This window comes from Nerophis ophidion, linkage group LG04, assembly GCF_033978795.1.
Source record: "Nerophis ophidion isolate RoL-2023_Sa linkage group LG04, RoL_Noph_v1.0, whole genome shotgun sequence".
Taxonomy (NCBI): domain Eukaryota; kingdom Metazoa; phylum Chordata; class Actinopteri; order Syngnathiformes; family Syngnathidae; genus Nerophis; species Nerophis ophidion.
In genome coordinates this window covers 84,245,024-84,265,289 of record NC_084614.1, presented here as the reverse complement: position 1 = coordinate 84,265,289, position 20,266 = coordinate 84,245,024, and the positions used below count along the sequence as shown (strand labels likewise).

The window sequence follows — 20,266 nt, the reverse complement described above, 5'->3', positions numbered from 1 at the left end:
GTCCCGCCCGATCTGCCCGTGTAAACATATTCCGCGTTTCGACTCTAGCATGAGAGTTGCAAAACGTTGTCTGGGCGGTGATAGGCCGTCATTGAACTACGTGACTCTTTGATAAAAAAAAATATTGTCCAGGAATTTTCAGGGACCTCATCAGGTCTTAAAAATAAATTTTTTTGGGGGGGCCCCACTTTTTTGTGACGGGGGACTAAAAAAGCGACCTACCGTTTTGTCTTTCCATCCTGTCCGCCTGTCTTGTCGTCACATTCTCAGCTGGACTGTTGACGTCTGTCCAAACACAAATGAACAATTTTGTCATATCTTTTTGATCAGGTCTTGTTTGGCTATGTTCTGTTGACCTTTGGACTCTTTAAGTTCCTGTTTTTTTTTTTCCACTCCCTTGTCTGGTTTCCTTGGTTACTCATTGTGTCCACCTGCTTCTGATTAGTGCTCGCCCGCTCACCTGCTTCCCGAGCAATAATCAGAGGCAGTATTTAAGCTCGTCTTTGCCAGTCAGTGGCCCTGGCGTCATTGTGTTTGTTTCATGCTCTGTTCTTGCCACAGTAAGTCTGGCTTGTTTTATGCAATGTAAAGTAAGTTATTTTGTTATTCAAACCACAGTTTATTGCGTTGTTTAGTTCATGTTTCATGTCCCGAGTTGTTTTTGCAATCCCCCTTGTGCGCGCCTTTGGTTCGTACCTTTTTTTAGTCAAGATTAAATCATGTTTTTACCTGGAAGAACGCAGCAAACTGATAATTATAACATGTAACGAGTGTATAATAATTAGATACTAATGAGCTATAATGAGTGTATAGTAGTTAGATAGTTATATGACAACAGTAAAATAATTAGTTATTTAACAAGTATATAATAATTTGATAATTTTAACATGTAACGAGTATATAATAATTAGATAGTCATAACATATAACGAGTGTATTATAATTAGTCAAAACATATGACGAGTGTATAATAATTATTCCAAACATAACGATTGTATGATAATTAATCAAAACATAACGAGTGTATAATGATTAGTCAAAACATATAAAGAGTGTGTAATAATTAATTCAAAACATAACGAGTGTATATTAATTAGTCCAAAAATATAACGAGTGTATAATAATTAGTCCAAAAATATAACGAGTGTATAATAATTAGTCAAAACACATAACGAGTGTATATAAATTATTAATAACATAACAAGTGTATAATCATCAGTCATAACATATAACAAGTGTATAATAATTATTAATGACATAACGAGTGTATAATAATTAGTCATAACATATAACGAGTGTATGATAATTAGTCAAACAATATAACGATTGTATAATAATTAGTCAAAACATATGAAGAGTGTATAATAATTAATTCAAAACATAACGAGTGTATAATAATTAGTCCAAAAATATAACGAGTGTATAATAATTAGTCAAAACATAACGAGTGTATAATAATTAGTCAAAACATAACAAGTGTATAATAATTATTAATAACATAACGAGTGTATAATAATTAGTCAAAACATAACGAGTGTATAATAATTAGTCAAAACACATAACGAGTGTATAATAATCAGTCAAAACATAACAAGTGTATAATAATTATTAATAACATAACGAGTGTATAATAATTAGTCATAACATATAACAAGTGTATAATAATTAGTCAAAACACATAACGAGTGTATAATAATTAGTCAAAACATAACGAGTGTATAATAATTAGTCAAAACACATAATGAGTGTATAATAATTAGTCAAAACACATAACGAGTGTATAATAATTAGTCAAAAAATATAACGAGTGTATAATAATTATTAATAACATAACGAGTGTATAATAATTACTCAAAACATAACGAGTGTATAATAATTAGTCAAAACATATAACGAGTGTATAATAATTAGTCAAAACACATAATGAGTGTATAATAATTATTCAAAAAATATAACGAGTGTATAATAATTAGTCAAAAATATAACGAGTGTATAATAATTAGTCAAAACATATAACGAGTGTATAATAATTAGTCGAAACATAACGAGTGTATAATTATTATTAATAACATAACGAATGTATAATAATTAGTCAAAAAATATAACGAGTGTATAATAATTAGTCAAAACATAGCGAGTGTATAATAATTAGACAAAAAATATAACGAGTGTATAATAATTAGTCAAAACATAACGAGTGTAATTAAATGAGATACTCATGAGCTATAACGAGTAATTAGATAGTTATATAATGAGTGCATAATAGTTACATAGTTGTATAACAAGAATATAAATATTAGATAGTTATTTAACGAGTGTATAATAATTACATAATCATAACATATAACGAGTGTATAATAATGAGATAGTCCTATATAAAGTGTATAATAATGAGATAGTCCTATATAGAGTGTATAATAAAGAGATAGTCCTATGTAGAGTGTATAATAATGAGATAGTCATAAATAGAGTGTATAAAAATGAGATAGTCATAAATAGAGTGTATAATAATGAAATAGTCTTATATAAAGTGTTTAATAATGAGATGATGGTTGTATTTATGACTCGTGGGGGGAAAACAAAACAAGTATTTTTGTCAGTTGCTTGCTGAGATATTTTGTGTTGATCTTTGCAGGACTACTGTGGACTATTAGACTTAGACCTAGACCTAGACCTGGACAAGTTTATCTTAGTGCATCAAAACAATTCCTGGTCCCTGACATTATCTGAGAGATGTGCTCATGCAGGTTTTCCGTCCCCCAAGTCCTGCTGAGTCATTCGGTCACAGCTCTTGTGTGCGCCGTTACTCTGCTGGTGCACGCCTGAGCTGCACTTGATTGCTAGTTGGCCTGCCAGGATGAAGGCGTGCTAAACAAAGCACTCTTCAAGTCGTGCAAGCTGCCAGAACACCTACTTTGTTGTTCTTCACGTCTCTCCTTGTTTGTTGCTTTCTGCTCTTTCCTCAAAATCTTCACCTTTTTTTTCCTCCCCGCCCTGAACTTTATCTGCCGACGTCGCACTTTTGTCCAACTTCAATAATGACTAAACCAGCCGTTGCTTCTTTTGCTTGCGAGCTGGAAAAATGATGTTTTTTGGGGGGTTTTTTATGTGCGACTGTGCATAAGTTTTATTCTAGACTGTCATTTTTTTTAATGATTCTTAGTGTGCAGCATGGTGGTTGTGTGGTTAACAGGTCTGCCCCACAACCATTTTGTCTTGGGTTTAAATCTGCTTGCGCTGAGTATTTTGTCATGTTCCGGAGGGTTGTTTGTATAAAAGCCAGTTTATTAATATATATATATATGTATCCGTTAGGTCAGGAAAAAACACAGAGGCTATTTCATGCCTACAAGCCTGTTTTGCATGTTTCCCTGCTCTTCAGGGGATTTGAAAATAATGTCTTAAAAGTAAGACATTGTATATAGATATATACATATATAGACATGTATCCCTTAGGTCAGGAAAAAAACACAGAGGCCATTTCATCTCTACAAGCCTGTTTGGCAGATTTCCCTGCTCTTCAGGGGATTTGAAAATAATGTCTTAAAAGTAAGAATTTTTTTCTATACATATATGTGTACATATACACACATGTATTCGTTAGGTGAGGAAAAAACACAGAGGGTATTTTATCTCTACAAGCCTGTTTCCCAGGTTTCCCTGCTCTTCAGGGGATTTGAAAATAATGTCTTAAATATAAGAAATGTTTTATATACATATACGTGTACATATACACACATGTATTCGTTAGGTCAGGGAAAAACACAGAGGCTATTTCATGCCTACAAGCCTGTTTCGCAGGTTTCCCTGCTCTTCAGGGGATTTGAAAATAATGTCTTAAAAGTACGAATTTTTTTATATACATATACGTGTACATATACACACATGTATTCGTTAGGTGAGGAAAAAACACAGAGGCTATTTTATCTCTACAAGCCTGTTTCCCAGGTTTTCCTGCTCTTCAGGGGCTTTGAAAATAATGTCTTAAAAGTAAGAAATGTTTTATATACATACACGTGTACATATACACACATTTATTCGTTAGGTCAGGGAAAACACATAGGCTATTTCATCTCTACAATCCTGTTTTGCAGGTTTCCTTGCTCTTCAGGGGATTTGAAAATAATGTCTTAAAAGTAAGACATTTTTTATATACGTATACATATATACACATGTATTCGTTAGGTGAGGAAAAAACACAGAGGTTATTTCATCTCTACAAGCCTGTTTGGCAGATTTCCCTGCTCTTCAGGGGATTTGATAATAATGTCTTAAAAGTAAGAATTTTTTTCTATACATATATGTGTACATATACACACATGTATTCGTTAGGTGAGGAAAAAACACAGAGGGTATTTTATCTCTACAAGCCTGTTTCCCAGGTTTCCCTGCTCTTCAGGGGATTTGAAAATAATGTCTTAAATATAAGAAATGTTTTATATACATATACGTGTACATATACACACATGTATTCGTTAGGTCAGGGAAAAACACAGAGGCTATTTCATGCCTACAAGCCTGTTTCGCAGGTTTCCCTGCTCTTCAGGGGATTTGAAAATAATGTCTTAAAAGTACGAATTTTTTTATATACATATACGTGTACATATACACACATGTATTCGTTAGGTGAGGAAAAAACACAGAGGCTATTTTATCTCTACAAGCCTGTTTCCCAGGTTTTCCTGCTCTTCAGGGGCTTTGAAAATAATGTCTTAAAAGTAAGAAATGTTTTATATACATACACGTGTACATATACACACATGTATTCGTTAGGTCAGGGAAAACACATAGGCTATTTCATCTCTACAATCCTGTTTTGCAGGTTTCCTTGCTCTTCAGGGGATTTGAAAATAATGTCTTAAAAGTAAGACATTTTTTATATACGTATACATATATACACATGTATTCGTTAGGTGAGGAAAAAACACAGAGGTTATTTCATCTCTACAAGCCTGTTTTGCAGATTTCCCTGCTCTTCAGGGGATTTGATAATAATGTCTTAAAAGTAAGAATTTTTTTCTATACATATACGTGTACATATACACACATGTATTCGTTAGGTGAGGAAGAAACACAGAGGCTATTTTATCTCTATAAGCCTGTTTCCCAGGTTTTCCTGCTCTTCAGGGGCTTTGAAAATAATGTCTTAAAAGTAAGAAATGTTTTATATACATACACGTGTACATATACACACATGTATTCGTTAGGTCAGGGAAAACACATAGGCTATTTAATCTATACAATCCTGTTTTGCAGGTTTCCTTGCTCTTCAGGGGATTTGAAAATAATGTCTTAAAAGTAAGACATTTTTTATATACGTATACATATATACACATGTATTCGTTAGGTGAGGAAAAAACAGAGGCTATTTCATGCCTACAAGCCTGTTTCGCAGGTGTCCCTGCTCTCCAGGGGATTTGAAAATAATGTCATAAAAGTAAGACGTTTTTATATACATATACGTGTACATATACACACATGTATTGGTTAGGTCAGGAAAAAACACAGAGGCTATTTCATCTCTACAAGCCTGTTTCTCAGGTTTCCCTGCTCTTCAGGGGATTTGAAAAGAATGTCTTAAATATAAGAAATGTTTTATATACATATACGTGTACATATACACACATGTATTCGTTAGGTCAGAGAAAAACACAGAGGCTATTTCTTTTCTACAAGCCTGTTTTGCAGGTGTCCCTGCTCTTCAGGGGATTTGAAAATAATGTCTTAAAAGTAAGACATTTTTATATACATATACGTGTACATATACACACATGTATCCGTTAGGTCAGGGAAAAACACAGAGGCTATTTCATCTCTACAAGCCTGTTTTGCAGGTTTCCCTGCTCTTCAGGGGATTTGAAAATAATGTCTTAAAAGTAAGACATTTATTATATACGTGTACATATATACACATGTATTCGTTAGGTCAGGGAAAAACACAGAGGCCATTTCATCTCTACAAGCCTGTTTTGCAGATTTCCCTGCTCTTCAGGTTATTTGAAAATAATGTCCTAAAAGTAAGACATTGTTTATAGATATATACATATATACACATGTATCCCTTAGGTCAGGAAAATACACAGAGGCTATTTCATCTCTACAAGCCTGTTTTGCAGGTTTCCCTGCTCTTCAGGGGCATTGAAAATACTGTCTTAAAAGTAAGACATTGTTTATATATACATATATATTTATATATACATATATACTAATGTATCCGTTAAGTCAGTTTCTCTGCTCTTCAAATCCCCTGAAGAGCAGGGAAAAACTGCAAAACAGGCTTGTCGGAATGAAATAGCCTCTGTGTATTTTCCTCACCTAACAGATACATATATATAAACAATGTCTTACTTTTAAGACATTATTTTGTCTGAAACCCTTTTCAGGTCCCCGGGAAGCAGCCTGGTTGCCAACCTTGGCCGAAACGTGCAAACTAGTAGGAAGCTTCCTACCCTCGCAGCTCACAAAATTAGGAATAAACATCGGGCTGCACAGAGACGAGGGACTGGGCGTTTCCAAAGCTAAAACGAGAGCTTTGGAAAACATAAAATAAAAAAAGAAATATGCCGCATTTCCAAAAATAACGGACAAAGGATCACAACCGAGGCAACCAAACACACTGTAAATTGCCTGCATGTAACATTCAGCCTGAGCAATATCACATACCGGCCATTCCCAAAACCCGACACCACATTACAATATGTAGACTGTGACAGCAACCAGGAACATCCCAGGAGACTGTCAACCCTGTCATCAGACAGGGAATCATTCAACCAGGCCACACCTCCATACCAAAAAGCACTCAACGCAAGTGGATACCAACACCACCCACCAGCAACTAAAACAACAAAACTTAGGAAACGGTACAACATAGCTTGGTATAATCCCCCATTTAACAAAAATGTCAACATGAATATTGGACATAAATTCCTTGACAGGCTTGCCCCCCCAAAAAACACGCACTCTGGAAAATATTCAACAGGAACACTTTGAAACGTAGTTACAGCTGCATGATGAATAATAATCACGCCATTGACACACACAACAAAAAATATTCTAAGCACCCACAGACAAGCAACCGCTAACTCCACAGATAACTGAAATTGCAGACAAAGGCTTGACTGCCCAGCATCAGCCATCTATCAAGCCAGCGTCACCCGTAAAGACACCTCATACCCTACTTGACAACCTTGAGACCTCTGAATTCGGGAGATTGTGGTATGTTTAGGAGGGGAGGTGACGGCAACAGACACCAGAACGCAGTATTGTGTAATGGTTAGTAAAGGAGGTGACGGCAACAGACACCAGGGCGCAGTATTGTGTTATGGTTAGTAAGGGAGGTGACGGCAACAGACACCAGGGCGCAGTATTGTGTTATGGTTAGTAAGGGAGGTGACGGCAACAGACACCAGGGCGGAGTATTGTGTTATGGTTAGGAGGGGAGGTGACGGCAACAGACACCAGGGCGCAGTATTGTGTTATGGTTAGGAGGGGAGGTGACGGCAACAGACACCAGGGCGCGGTATTGTGTTATGGTTAGGAGGGGAGGTGACGGCAACAGACACCAGGGCGCAGTATTGTGGTATGGTAAAGAGGGGAGGTGACGGCAACAGACACCAGGGTGGTTTTTGTTATGGTTAGTAAGGGACGTGACGGCAACAGACACCAGGGTGCGGTATTGTGTTATAGTTAGGAGGGGAGGTGACGGCAACAGACACCAGGGTGCTTTTTGTTATGGTTAGTAAAGGAGGTGACTGCAACAGACACCAGGGCACAGTATTGTGTTATGGTTAGGAGGGGAGGTGACGGCAACAGACACCAGGGTGGATTTTGTTATGGTTAGTAAGGGAGGTGACGGCAACAGACACCAGGGTGCGGTATTGTGTTATAGTTAGGAGGGGAGGTGACGACAACAGACACCAGGGTGGTTTTTGTTATGGTTAGTAAGGGAGGTGACGGCAACAGACACCAGGGTGCAGTATTGTGTTATGGTTAGTAAGGGAGGTGACGGCAACAGACACCATGGTGTTTTTTGTTATGGTTAGTAAGGGAGGTGATGGCAACAGACACCAGGGCGCAGTATTGTGTTATGGTTAGTAAGGGAGGTGACGGCAACAGACACCAGGGTGCAGTATTGTGTTATGGTTAGTAAGGGAGGTGACGGCAACAGACACCAGGGCGCAGTATTGTGTTATGGTTAGTAAGGGAGGTGACGGCAACAGACACCAGGGTGCAGTATTGTGTTATGGTTAGTAAGGGAGGTGACGGCAACAGACACCAGGGCGCAGTATTGTGTTATGGTTAGTAAGGGAGGTGACGGCAACAGACAACAGGGTGCAGTATTGTGTTATGGTTAGTAAGGGAGGTGACGGCAACAGACACCAGGGCGCAGTATTGTGTTATGGTTAGTAAGGGAGGTGACGGCAACAGACACCAGGGCGCAGTATTGTGTTATGGTTAGGAGGGGAGGTGACGCAACAGACACCAGGGCGCGGTATTGTGTTATGGTTAGTAAGGGAGGTGACGGCAACTGACACCAGGGCGCAGTATTGTGTTATGGTTAGTAAGGGAGGTGACGGCAACTGACACAAGGGCGCAGTATTGTGTTATGGTTAGGAGGGGAGGTGACGGCAACTGACACAAGGGCGCAGTATTGTGTTATGGTTAGTAAGGGAGGTGACGGCAACAGACAACAGGGTGCAGTATTGTGTTATGGTTAGTAAGGGAGGTGACGGCAACTGACACCAGGGCGCAGTATTGTGTTATGGTTAGTAAGGGAGGTGACGGCAACTGACACAAGGGCGCAGTATTGTGTTATGGTTAGGAGGGGAGGTGACGGCAACAGACACCAGGGCGCAGTATTGTGTTATGGTTAGGAGGGGAGGTGACGCAACAGACACCAGGGCGCGGTATTGTGTTATGGTTAGGAGGGGAGGTGACGGCAACAGACACCAGGGCGCAGTATTGTGGTATGGTAAAGAGGGGAGGTGACGGCAACAGACACCAGGGTGGTTTTTGTTATGGTTAGTAAGGGAGGTGACGGCAACAGACACCAGGGCGCAGTATTGTGTTATGGTTAGGAGGGGAGGTGACGCAACAGACACCAGGGTGCGGTATTGTGTTATGGTTAGTAAGGGAGGTGACGGCAACTGACACCAGGGCGCAGTATTGTGTTATGGTTAGTAAGGGAGGTGACGGCAACTGACACCAGGGCGCAGTATTGTGTTATGGTTAGGAGGGGAGGTGACGGCAACAGACACCAGGGCGCAGTATTGTGTTATGGTTAGGAGGGGAGGTGACGCAACAGACACCAGGGCGCGGTATTGTGTTATGGTTAGGAGGGGAGGTGACGGCAACAGACACCAGGGCGCAGTATTGTGGTATGGTAAAGAGGGGAGGTGACGGCAACAGACACCAGGATGGTTTTTGTTATGGTTAGTAAGGGACGTGACGGCAACAGACACCAGGGTGCGGTATTGTGTTATAGTTAGGAGGGGAGGTGACGGCAACAGACACCAGGGTGCTTTTTGTTATGGTTAGTAAAGGAGGTGACTGCAACAGACACCAGGGCACAGTATTGTGTTATGGTTAGGAGGGGAGGTGACGGCAACAGACACCAGGGTGGATTTTGTTATGGTTAGTAAGGGAGGTGACGGCAACAGACACCAGGGTGCGGTATTGTGTTATAGTTAGGAGGGGAGGTGACGACAACAGACACCAGGGTGGTTTTTGTTATGGTTAGTAAGGGAGGTGACGGCAACAGACACCAGGGCGCAGTATTGTGTTATGGTTAGTAAGGGAGGTGACGGCAACAGACACCATGGTGTTTTTTGTTATGGTTAGTAAGGGAGGTGATGGCAACAGACACCAGGGCGCAGTATTGTGTTATGGTTAGTAAGGGAGGTGACGGCAACAGACACCAGGGTGCGGTATTGTGTTATAGTTAGGAGGGGAGGTGACGGCAACACACACCAGGGCGCAGTATTGTGTTATGGTTAGTAAGGGAGGTGACGGCAACAGACACCAGGGTGCGGTATTGTGTTATAGTTAGGAGGGGAGGTGACGGCAACAGACACCAGGGCGCAGTATTGTGTTATGGTTAGTAAGGGAGGTGACGGCAACAGACACCAGGGCGCGGTATTGTGTTATGGTTAGTAAGGGAGGTGACGGCAACAGACACCAGGGCACAGTATTGTGTTATGGTTAGGAGGGGAGGTGACGGCAACAGACACCAGTGTGGTTTTTGTTATGGTTAGTAAGGGACGGCAACAGACACCAGGGTTGTTTTTGTTATGGTTAGTAAAGGAAGTGACAGCAACAGACACCAGGGCGCGGTATTGTGTTATGGTTAGTAAGGGAGGTGACGGCAACAGACACCAGGACGCAGTATTGTGTTATGGTTAGTAAGGGAGGTGACGGCAACAGACACCATGGTGTTTTTTGTTATGGTTAGTAAGGGAGGTGACGGCAACAGACACCAGGGCGCGGTATTGTGTTATGGTTAGTAAGGGAGGTGACGGCAACAGACTCCAGGGCGCAGTATTGTGTTATGGTTAGGAGAGGAGGTGACGGCAACAGACACCATGGTGTTTTTTGTTATGGTTAGTAAGGGAGGTGACGGCAACAGACACCAGGGCACAGTATTGTGTTATGGTTAGGAGGGGAGGTGACGGCAAAAAACACCAGGGTGGTTTTTGTTATGGTTAGTAAGGGAGGTGACGGCAACAGACACCAGGGCGCGGTATTGTGTTATGGTTAGTAAGGGAGATGACGGCAACAGACACCAGGGCGCAGTATTGTGTTATAGTTAGGAGGGGAGGTGACGGCAACAGACACCAGGGTGCAGTATTGTGTTATGGTTAGTAAGGGAGATGACGGCAACAGACACCAGTGTGGTTTTTGTTATGGTTAGTAAGGGACGGCAACAGACACCAGGGTTGTTTTTGTTATGGTTAGTAAAGGAGGTGATGGCAACAGACACCAGGGCGCAGTATTGTGTTATGGTTAGGAGGGGAGGTGACGACAACAGACACCAGGGCGCAGTATTGTGTTATGGTTAGTAAGGGAGGTGACGGCAACAGACACCAGGGCGCAGTATTGTGTTATGGTTAGTAAGGGAGGTGACGGCAACAGACACCAGGGCGCGGTATTGTGTTATGGTTAGGAGGGGAGGTGACGGCAACAGACACCAGTGTGGTTTTTGTTATGGTTAGTAAGGGACGGCAACAGACACCAGGGTTGTTTTTGTTATGGTTAGTAAAGGAGGTGACGGCAACAGACACCAGGGAGCAGTATTGTGTTATGGTTAGGAGGGGAGGTGACAGCAACAGACACCAGGGCGCAGTATTGTGTTATGGTTAGTAAGGGAGGTGACGACAACAGACACCAGGGCGCAGTATTGTGTTATGGTTAGTAAGGGAGGTGACGGCAACAGACACCAGGGCGCAGTATTGTGTTATGGTTACTAAGGGAGGTGACGGCAACAGACTCCAGGGCGCAGTATTGTGTTATGGTTAGGAGGGGAGGTGACGGCAACAGACACCAGTGTGGTTTTTGTTATGGTTAATAAGGGACGGCAACAGACACCAGGGTTGTTTTTGTTATGGTTAGTAAGGGAGGTGACGGCAACAGACACCAGGACGCAGTATTGTGTTATGGTTAGTAAGGGAGGTGACGGCAACAGACACCAGGGTGTTTTTTGTTATGGTTAGTAAGGGAGGTGACGGCAACAGACACCATGGTGGTTTTTGTTATGGTTAGTAAGGGAGGTGACGGCAACAGACACCAGGGCGCAGTATTGTGTAATGGTTAGTAAGGGAGGTGACGGCAACAGACACCAGGGCGCGGTATTGTGTTATGGTTAGTAAGCGAGGTGACGGCAACAGACTCCAGGACGCAGTATTGTGTTATGGTTAGGAGGGGAGGTGACGGCAACAGACACCAGGGCGCGGTATTGTGTTATGGTTAGTAAGGGAGGTGACGGCAACAGACACCAGGGCGCAGTATTGTGTTATGGTTAGTAAGGGAGATGACGGCAACAGACACCAGGGCGCAGTATTGTGTTATGGTTAGTAAGGGAGGTGACGGCAACAGACACCAGGGCGCGGTATTGTGTTATGGTTAGTAAGGGAGGTGACGGCAACAGACACCAGGGCGCAGTATTGTGTTATGGTTAGTAAGGGAGGTGACGACAACAGACACCAGGGCGCAGTATTGTGTTATGGTTAGTAAGGGAGGTGACGGCAACAGACACCAGGGCGCAGTATTATGTTATGGTTAGGAGGGGAGGTGACGGCAACAGACACCAGGGCGCAGTATTGTGTTATGGTTAGGAGGGGAGGTGACGGCAACAGACACCAGGGCGCAGTATTGTGTTATGGTTAGTAAGGGAGGTGACAGCAACAGACACCATGGTGGTTTTTGTTATGGTTAGTAAGGGAGGTGACGGCAACAGACACCAGGGCGCAGTATTGTGTTATGGTTAGTAAGGGAGGTGACGGCAACAGACACCAGGGCGCAGTATTGTGTTATGGTTAGTAAGGGAGGTGACAGCAACAGACACCATGGTGGTTTTTGTTATGGTTAGTAAGGGAGGTGACGGCAACAGACACCAGGGCGCAGTATTGTGTTATGGTTAGTAAGGGAGGTGACGGCAACAGACACCAGGGTACCGGAATGTTTAATGATTTATTATATATGTAATTAAATGCATACAGAAATAAGATATTTAATATTTAAACGGGAAAAACAGGTCCATTCTATGTGTCATACTTGATCATCTCGCCATATTGCCATATTTTTGCTGAAAGGATTTAGTAGAGAACACCGACAATAAAGTGAGCAACTTTTGGTTGCTAATAGAAAAGCCCTGCCTTCACAGGAAGTATGTGCGTGTGACGTCACAAGTTGCAGGGTTCCACACATAAGTTCCGTGCAGGCGTGTGTCTTCATCGGGCGAGCAGCAGCTCCCTGAAATTGAAAATCCACGTCAGCTCGGAGATTTTGCGCAAAATGCGATTTAAAAAAAAAATATCCCCACGAAAGTTAAACATCGGCACAGTGGACAGGTTTCACTCAACCAAAACCCAATGGTTAAACCTGCACAGTAGATCACGGTTTAGTCTGGGATTACCCGACACATGAAACATGACGAATTAAAGCCCTACGCAGTCTGATAGTTTATATATCAATGATGAAATATTAACATTGCAACACATGCCAATACGGCCGCTTTAGTTTACTAAATTGCCATTTTAGATTTCGCGCGAAGTATCCTGTTGAAAACGTCGCGGTATGATGACACGTGCGGACACTTTTTTCCAGCCCGATCCCAGCTAAAAGTCGTCTGCTTTAATCGCATAATTACACAGAGTTCCGGACATCTGTGTTGCTGAATCTTTTGCAATTTGTTCAATTAATACATGGAGACGTCAAAGAAGAAAGATGTAGGTGGGAAGCGGTGTATTGCGCCTGCCTTTAGCAACACAAACGCAGCCGGCGTTTCCTTGTTTACATTCCCCAAGGTGAAGCTTTACTACTCAGTGGCCTACTGGTTATAGTGTCCGCCCTGAGATCGGTAGGTTGTGAGTTCAAATCCCGGCCGAGTCATACCGAAGACTTTAAAAAATGGGACCCATTGCCTCAGCATCAAGGTTTGGAATTGGGGGTTAAATCACCATAAATGATTCCTGGGCACGGCACCGCTGCTGCCCACTGCTCCCCTCACCTCCCAGGGGGTGATCAAGGGGATGGGTCAAATGCAGAGGACAAATTTCACCACACCTAGTGGCAAACATTGGTACTTTAACGTTTAACTATGGAACAGAGCGGTCAAGCGAACATAGTCCCCGACCACGTCAACCGGCAGGTTTCGGTGAGAAAATGTTGGTAATAAGTCGGCTCTTACCGTAGACATGAGCGGAGCTTGCGTCGTTCCTCGTGCACCTGTCAAAGAGGCAGCTGCGGACTGTCTTGCCTCCTCCGACCGGCCGCCCCCGAACGAGGGGGAATGTGTTTTGTGGCTTTTCCAACTTTGACCACAGCGATAGTTGCTATGTGGCGTGGCGCTTTCCATTATTTCCCGCAGACCGAATTGCATTCTGATTAACCCTCTCACTCGCATTCTTGCCAACCTTGAGCCCTCCGGATTCGGGAGATGGGGTTTGAGGTGAGGGGGAGTCAGGCAGGCATAGCATATGAAAACATGATGTAATTAAACGTAAACAAAAACAAACAAAAAGCACGGACGTGGGCGGAATAACAAACTAAGGGAGCTAGCACTGGAAGCTAGAAAACAGAAAGGAACTTTAGCATGGAAGCTAGTGGATAGCAAACAGAAAAACTGGAAATAACTAATGGCTAACAAGAACAGCTTACCGCTACAACGATAAGGACAAAATGTAGCACGACAGGAAGTAGCTGAAAAGAATCACAGACACGACAAGAGCCACATATGGCAACGACAAGTCCGAATGACAAAACAATGATCCAGCAACTGACAAGACGGAGAGGGTACAAATAGGAGCGGGCTGATTGGCAGCAGGTGTGGCCAGGTGCCAATCAGCTGAGGAGGAACATAGCACTCAGGGATCAAGACAGGAAGCTGACAAAATAAGAGCACTAGACAGGAACTAAATACAGGAGATACTAAACAGTGGGTAGGGTTTGGTGGTAGCAGGGGGTGTATATTGTAGCGTCCCGGTAGAGTTAGTGCTGCAAGGGGTTCTGGGTATTTGTTCTGTTGTGTTGATGTGTTACAGGGCGGGGGTTCTCCCGAAATGTGTTTGCCATTCTTTTTTGTTGTGGGTTCACAGTGTGGCGCATATTTTTTTAAGTTGTTTATACGGACAACCCTCAGTGTGATCTGTATGGCTGTTGACCAAGTATGCATTGCATTCACTTATGTGTGTAAAGGACGCATATATTAAAGGAAAAACGGACGCAACGACAGGTTGTAGAGGACGCTAAAGGCAACCCCGATATTGTTGTCCGGGTGGAAATCGGGAGAAATTCGGGAGAATGGTTGCCCCGGGAGATTTTCGGGAGCGGGCACTGAAGTTCGGGAGTCCCCCGGGAAAACCGGGAGGGTTGGCAAGTATGCTCATGCGAGATCCAGCCAGGAATGAATCCCTTCCCTGCTGTACATTCTGAAAAATAGAACCATTTTATCAAGTACGGGAAACCTCCTCAACTTGTCATCAAAGCAGGATTATAGGGCTGCAAGCAAACTTGTCCTGGATTTTCCGGGAGACTCCCGAAATTCAGCGCCTCTCCCGAAAACTTCCCGGGACAAATTTTCTCCCGAAATTCCGGTCGGAGCTGGAGGCCACGCCCCCTCCAGCTCCATGAGGACAACCTGTTTTCACATCCGCTTTCCCACAATATAAACAGCGTGTCTGCCCAATGACGTTATAACAGTAAAATGATAGAGGGTGAGTTCTTGGTTTCTTATGTGGGTTTGTTGTTAGGCAGTTTCATTAACGTCCTCCCAGCGCAGTAACAACACACAACAACAGCAGTCAAGTTTTCGTGTACCGTAAAGCAGTTTGTCTGCCTCAAACGGCAATGTTGTGACACTCTTAAACAGGAAAATACTGCCGTACATGCATATGTGACAATAAAATCTACGGCTTTTAGAGAGTGCAGTGCACAACAGGGCCCACAACAAGGAGATGAAGCAGAAGAACGAGGAAGATACAGCCGGTGGCGACGCCGACAACGAGTAAGATGAAGAAATACGCTTGTAAGTTCCAAGCCGCAGCTGCGATTGGACCTGGATAGCCTCCAGGAAGAAGTAGTGGTAGTTAGAAAAATAGTGACAGAGAATAGAACAAGGATGGACAATTCAACCCTTAACTCAACGTAGAGTAGATGAGTGTTATGTGTGTGTATATGTGTAAATAAATGAACACTGAAATTCAAGGGACGGCGTGGCAGAGTGGCCGTCCGCAACCCGAGGATCCCTGGTTCAATCCCCACCTAGTACCAACCTCGTCACGTCCGTTGTGTCCTGAGCAAGACACCTCACCCTTGCTCCTGATGGGTGCCGGTTAGCGCCTTGCATGGCAGCTCCCTCCATCAGTGTGTGAATGGGTAAATGTGGAAGTAGTGTCAAAGCGCTTTGAGTACCTTGAAAGTAGAAAAGCGCTATACAAGTACAACCCATTTATTTAAGACTGTAGCATAGCTCGAGCTCTGTGTCGCGAAGAAACAAGTCCCGGTGTGTCACCTTTAAATAGAGCCCCGCGTTTCCTCCTGGCCAGGGCGACCACTGAAAAAAAAATCACAGTGCACTTGGGTTTCGGACTCTCCCAAGAGTCACCGCCTAACATTTTTCACATTTCCGTGGCACGAGTTCAATTGTGCTCGGAGCGCTCTCGGTCCACCTCACAGGAAACCAGAGAACGGAGAATAAAGTGTTGACTGGACTCCAGTCCGCAGATACCAGGACTGCTTGCCTGTGTGCCTCCAAAGTCTAACGTCCGCCATGCCTTCGGGGTTTTCCTGACCAAGGTTTTCTTGGTATGGGCGTCAGACTGCATCACGTTTACAGGAACGGGAGCCTTTTCGGTCTTTGTCCCGGCTCAACAACGTTATAATCACTGCTCGCACAAACCTGGCCCAAGCCACAAAAGTGCTGGGGATTGGACAGGAATTTTGGACTTTTCACAGCCGATTTGACTCAAGAGTGGAAGATCAAAGAGTATTGTACACAGGACTACAATCTATGTGTGGCAGGGGAGAGTTGGATCAATGACGGCTTTGTTTAGTTATATATACCAATCTAAGTCTTAGACTAGATCAGACCAATCTAAGTCTTAGACTAGATCAGACCAATCTAAGTCAAAGACCAGATCAGACCAATGTAGGTCTAAGACTTGATCAGACCATTCTAAATCCAAGACTAGTTCAGACCAAGGTAGGCCTAAAACAAGATCAGACAAATTTAAATCTAAAATTAGATCTGACCAATCTAAGTTTAAGACTAGATCTGACCAATGTAGGTCTAAGATTAGATCAGACCAATTAATATCGTAAGACCAGGTCGGACCAATGTAGGTCTAAGACTTGATCAGACAAATCTAAATGTAAGACTAGATCAGACCAATGTAGGCCTAAGGCGAGATCAGACTAATTTAAATCTAAAATTAGATCTGACCAATCTAAGTTTAAGACTAGATCTGACCAATGTAGGTCTAAGACTACATCTGACCAACGTAGGTCGAAGACTAGATCAGACCAATGTAGGTCTAAGACTGGATCAGACTAATCTAAGTCTTAAGACCAGATCAGACCAATGTAGGCCTAAGACGAGATCAGACCAATTTAAATCCTAAAATAGATCTGACCAATCTTAGTTTAAGACTAGATCTGACCAACGTAAGTCTAAGACTAGATCAGGCCAATCCAAGTCTAAAACCAGATATGACCAATGTAGGTCTAAGAGTAGATCAGACCAATCTAAGTCTTAAAACCAGATCAGACCAATTTAGGTCTAAGACTTGATCAGACCAATCTAAATCCAAGACTAGATCAGACCAATGTAGGCCTAAGAGGAGATCAGAAAAATTTAAATCTAAAATTAGATCTGACCAATCTATGACTAAGACTAGATCTGACCAATCTAAGTTTAAGACTAGATCTGACCAATGTCAGTCTAAAACTATATCCGACCAATCTAAGTCTAAGAACAGATCAGACCAATGTAGGTCTAAGACTAGATCAAACCAATCTAAGTCTAAGACCAGATAAGACCAATGTAGGCCTAAGACTAGATCAGACCAACCTAAGTCTTAAAACCAGATCAGACCAATGTAGGTCTATGACTTGATCAGACCAACCTAAATCTAAGACTAGATCAGACCAATGTAGGCCTAAGACTAGATCAGACCAACCTAAGTCTTAAAACCAGATCAGACCAATGTAGGTCTATGACTTGATCAGACCAATCTAAATCTAAGACAAGATCAGACCAATGTAGGCCTAAAACGAGATCAGACAAATTTAAATCTAACAATAGATCCGACCAATCTAAGAATAAGACTAGATCTCACCGATTTAAGTCTAAGACTAGATCTGAACAACCTAACTTTAAGACTAGATCTGAACAACCTAACTTTAAGACTAGATCTGACCAATCTAAGTCCAAGACTAGATTTGACCAATCAAAGTCTGACTAGATCAGATAAATGTAGGTCTAAGACTAAATCTGACTAAAGTGAATTTGTGATTGACAACAAAATAAATATTTGGCATAACTCTTCCAAATATCTACTTTGAAGCCAATAACACAAAATCTATCAAAACAATGTGTTTTCATATAGTTCAGCATTTACTGATCAACTGATTCATTTTACCATCTTTTTCCTCCAACATATATCTAAGTGACCCACCCACATTCTTCGCAGCCCTAGGTGGAAAACCTTTGGACACACCTGAGCTCGCCTGGATTGAACCTGACGCAAGTCAAAGTTGATCCGACCTCCTCCAAACAGGTCTCTCGTGACATCTGGACGTTTAACATCGCCCTGAATGTCGGGAGTTTTGACAGAGTATATTCCTCATCCTCTTTTTATTTTCATTTTCCTCATCTCTTCCTAGAAAAGTCCCTTCTTTTCACCCCGTCTTGGCTGCACGGACAGCATTTTTTTCCACCGCATGGCTGGAAGAGATTTATATTCTCAACCAAGCGGTTTGGCCCGACTTTGTCTGTCTGAAACGCACGTTTTTTTTTTGCCAGGGTTTCACTGCCTTCAGACCCGTAGCTTGTTTTAATCCCGCAATCGTAGTCGTCCCGACGTTTGTAAGCTTTTATCGTGACGGGTGGAACTGAAGTTCAAAGCGTGCAACAGCTGCTGGAGCTTCACCCGAGAAGAACCCAAGTTAAAGGTCGAGTGTGTGTTTACGTTGACATGCATCTTAAAATACTGGTACGTTTTCCCAAAGCTTTGGTCCGAAAAGCGACTTGAGTCACACTTTTTCATTTCTGCAGAAAGGTCTTCAAGGAAAAGTTGTGACAAGCCTACCTCGGTTCTTGAATGTCTCCTTTGATCGGTCCCCGCTTTGTCTTAAGCGGTCCTCACTTTGTCTGAAGACGTCCTCACTTTGTCTGAAGACGTCCCCACTTTGTCTGAAGAGGTCCCCACTTTGTCGTCCTCAGCGTGTTCGTGTGTGTCCTGTGCTGTCAGGGAGAGTGACATGCCGGAGCTGTCTGGTGAATGCCGACGTGCACGCAGCGTCGGCCATAACAGAAGCCGGGGGTGTGCCGGTGTGTGAAAGGAGAATAGGGAGCGGGGAGGAGCCTGGGAACATGCCTTTCTACTACGCGGCCTTAAATGAAGAAACACACTTGCGAGAGTGGGAGTCAAGAGGTGTCGTTTGCTGAGAAAGACAGCTGCTGGTGTGGACTTTATGTGGCGATGTGGAGCAGTTAGTCAGGGAAAGTCCTGGGCCTGTAACCCAATCCATTGCCATGGGGTCCGTGTCCTCTGCGAGTCAACAGAAGGGAGAGAGCAGGGGCCGGGGGGGGGGGGGCTTGGTGCCATCCATGGAGGCTAAGTCCCACAGGCCGTGCCCCCTCATTCTTCACGGATCCCCTTTCCGTCCGTCTTGCGACCTCCCGCCCTTTCGCGATCATGCCAGGAAAAAAAAGAATAGCGTTTGTTTTCCGCAAGCACAAGTGGTGTTTATAAGCGTGACGTGGTGCCGTTAAATGTGCGAAGATAAAACAGCATGACGTTTATGGAAATAATCCTGGTTTGTAAAACAGGCCTGGGCCATTTTTTCTCGGATTGAATGCTAAAAACGTTATGACAGACCGGCTTGAACACCAAAATGGAATTTTAAGTTTTTTTTACTGAATGAGACACCCGGAATGTACATGAAAATCAAATCAATTAAAGCTGCTCACACGGTCAATAAGGTGACCACTATCTTTGACGGATCATATTTATCCATGACAGCATTTTTGTTGTAAATTGTGAGGTGTGTCTGTTAAAATCATGGTTGTTTTGACGAATGATGACAAATGTGAACAAGAGCATGTATTGTATTTGTGTGATGATGTAAATGAGGTGTGGTTTTGTTCTATATTAAGTATGTGTCCATGAAAGGGCAATTTACGACTTTTCTTAATTTGATTACAGGATATGGTACGATTTTATTGTAATAATTTTATTGCCTGATTTTTCTATCCCTTTAATTTAGGTAGCCAGGGACTACAGATGGAAATTAGCTATTTAGCTATAATCTGGTACAGAACATCTCTGTCT

General features: G+C 42.8%; 1 protein-coding gene across 2 annotated transcripts in view; it reads right to left on the bottom strand.

Annotated features, from left to right (window-relative positions):
* LOC133552091 (KN motif and ankyrin repeat domain-containing protein 4-like) overlaps positions 1-19,463 on the bottom strand; it is a 35,169-nt gene extending 15,706 nt beyond the window's left edge. The window contains exons 1-2 of one of the 2 annotated variants that reach the window (XM_061899412.1): positions 19,022-19,462; positions 223-285 (exon numbers count right to left, since the gene is read on the bottom strand). In XM_061899412.1, coding sequence (XP_061755396.1) covers positions 223-238 — 16 coding nt within the window. In that variant the 5' untranslated portion in view covers positions 239-285; positions 19,022-19,462. Of the gene's footprint in view, positions 1-222; positions 286-19,021 lie in introns of both variants that reach the window. The other variant, XM_061899413.1, reaches the window with a different exon arrangement.
* Between the last annotated feature and the right edge of the window lie 803 nt (positions 19,464-20,266).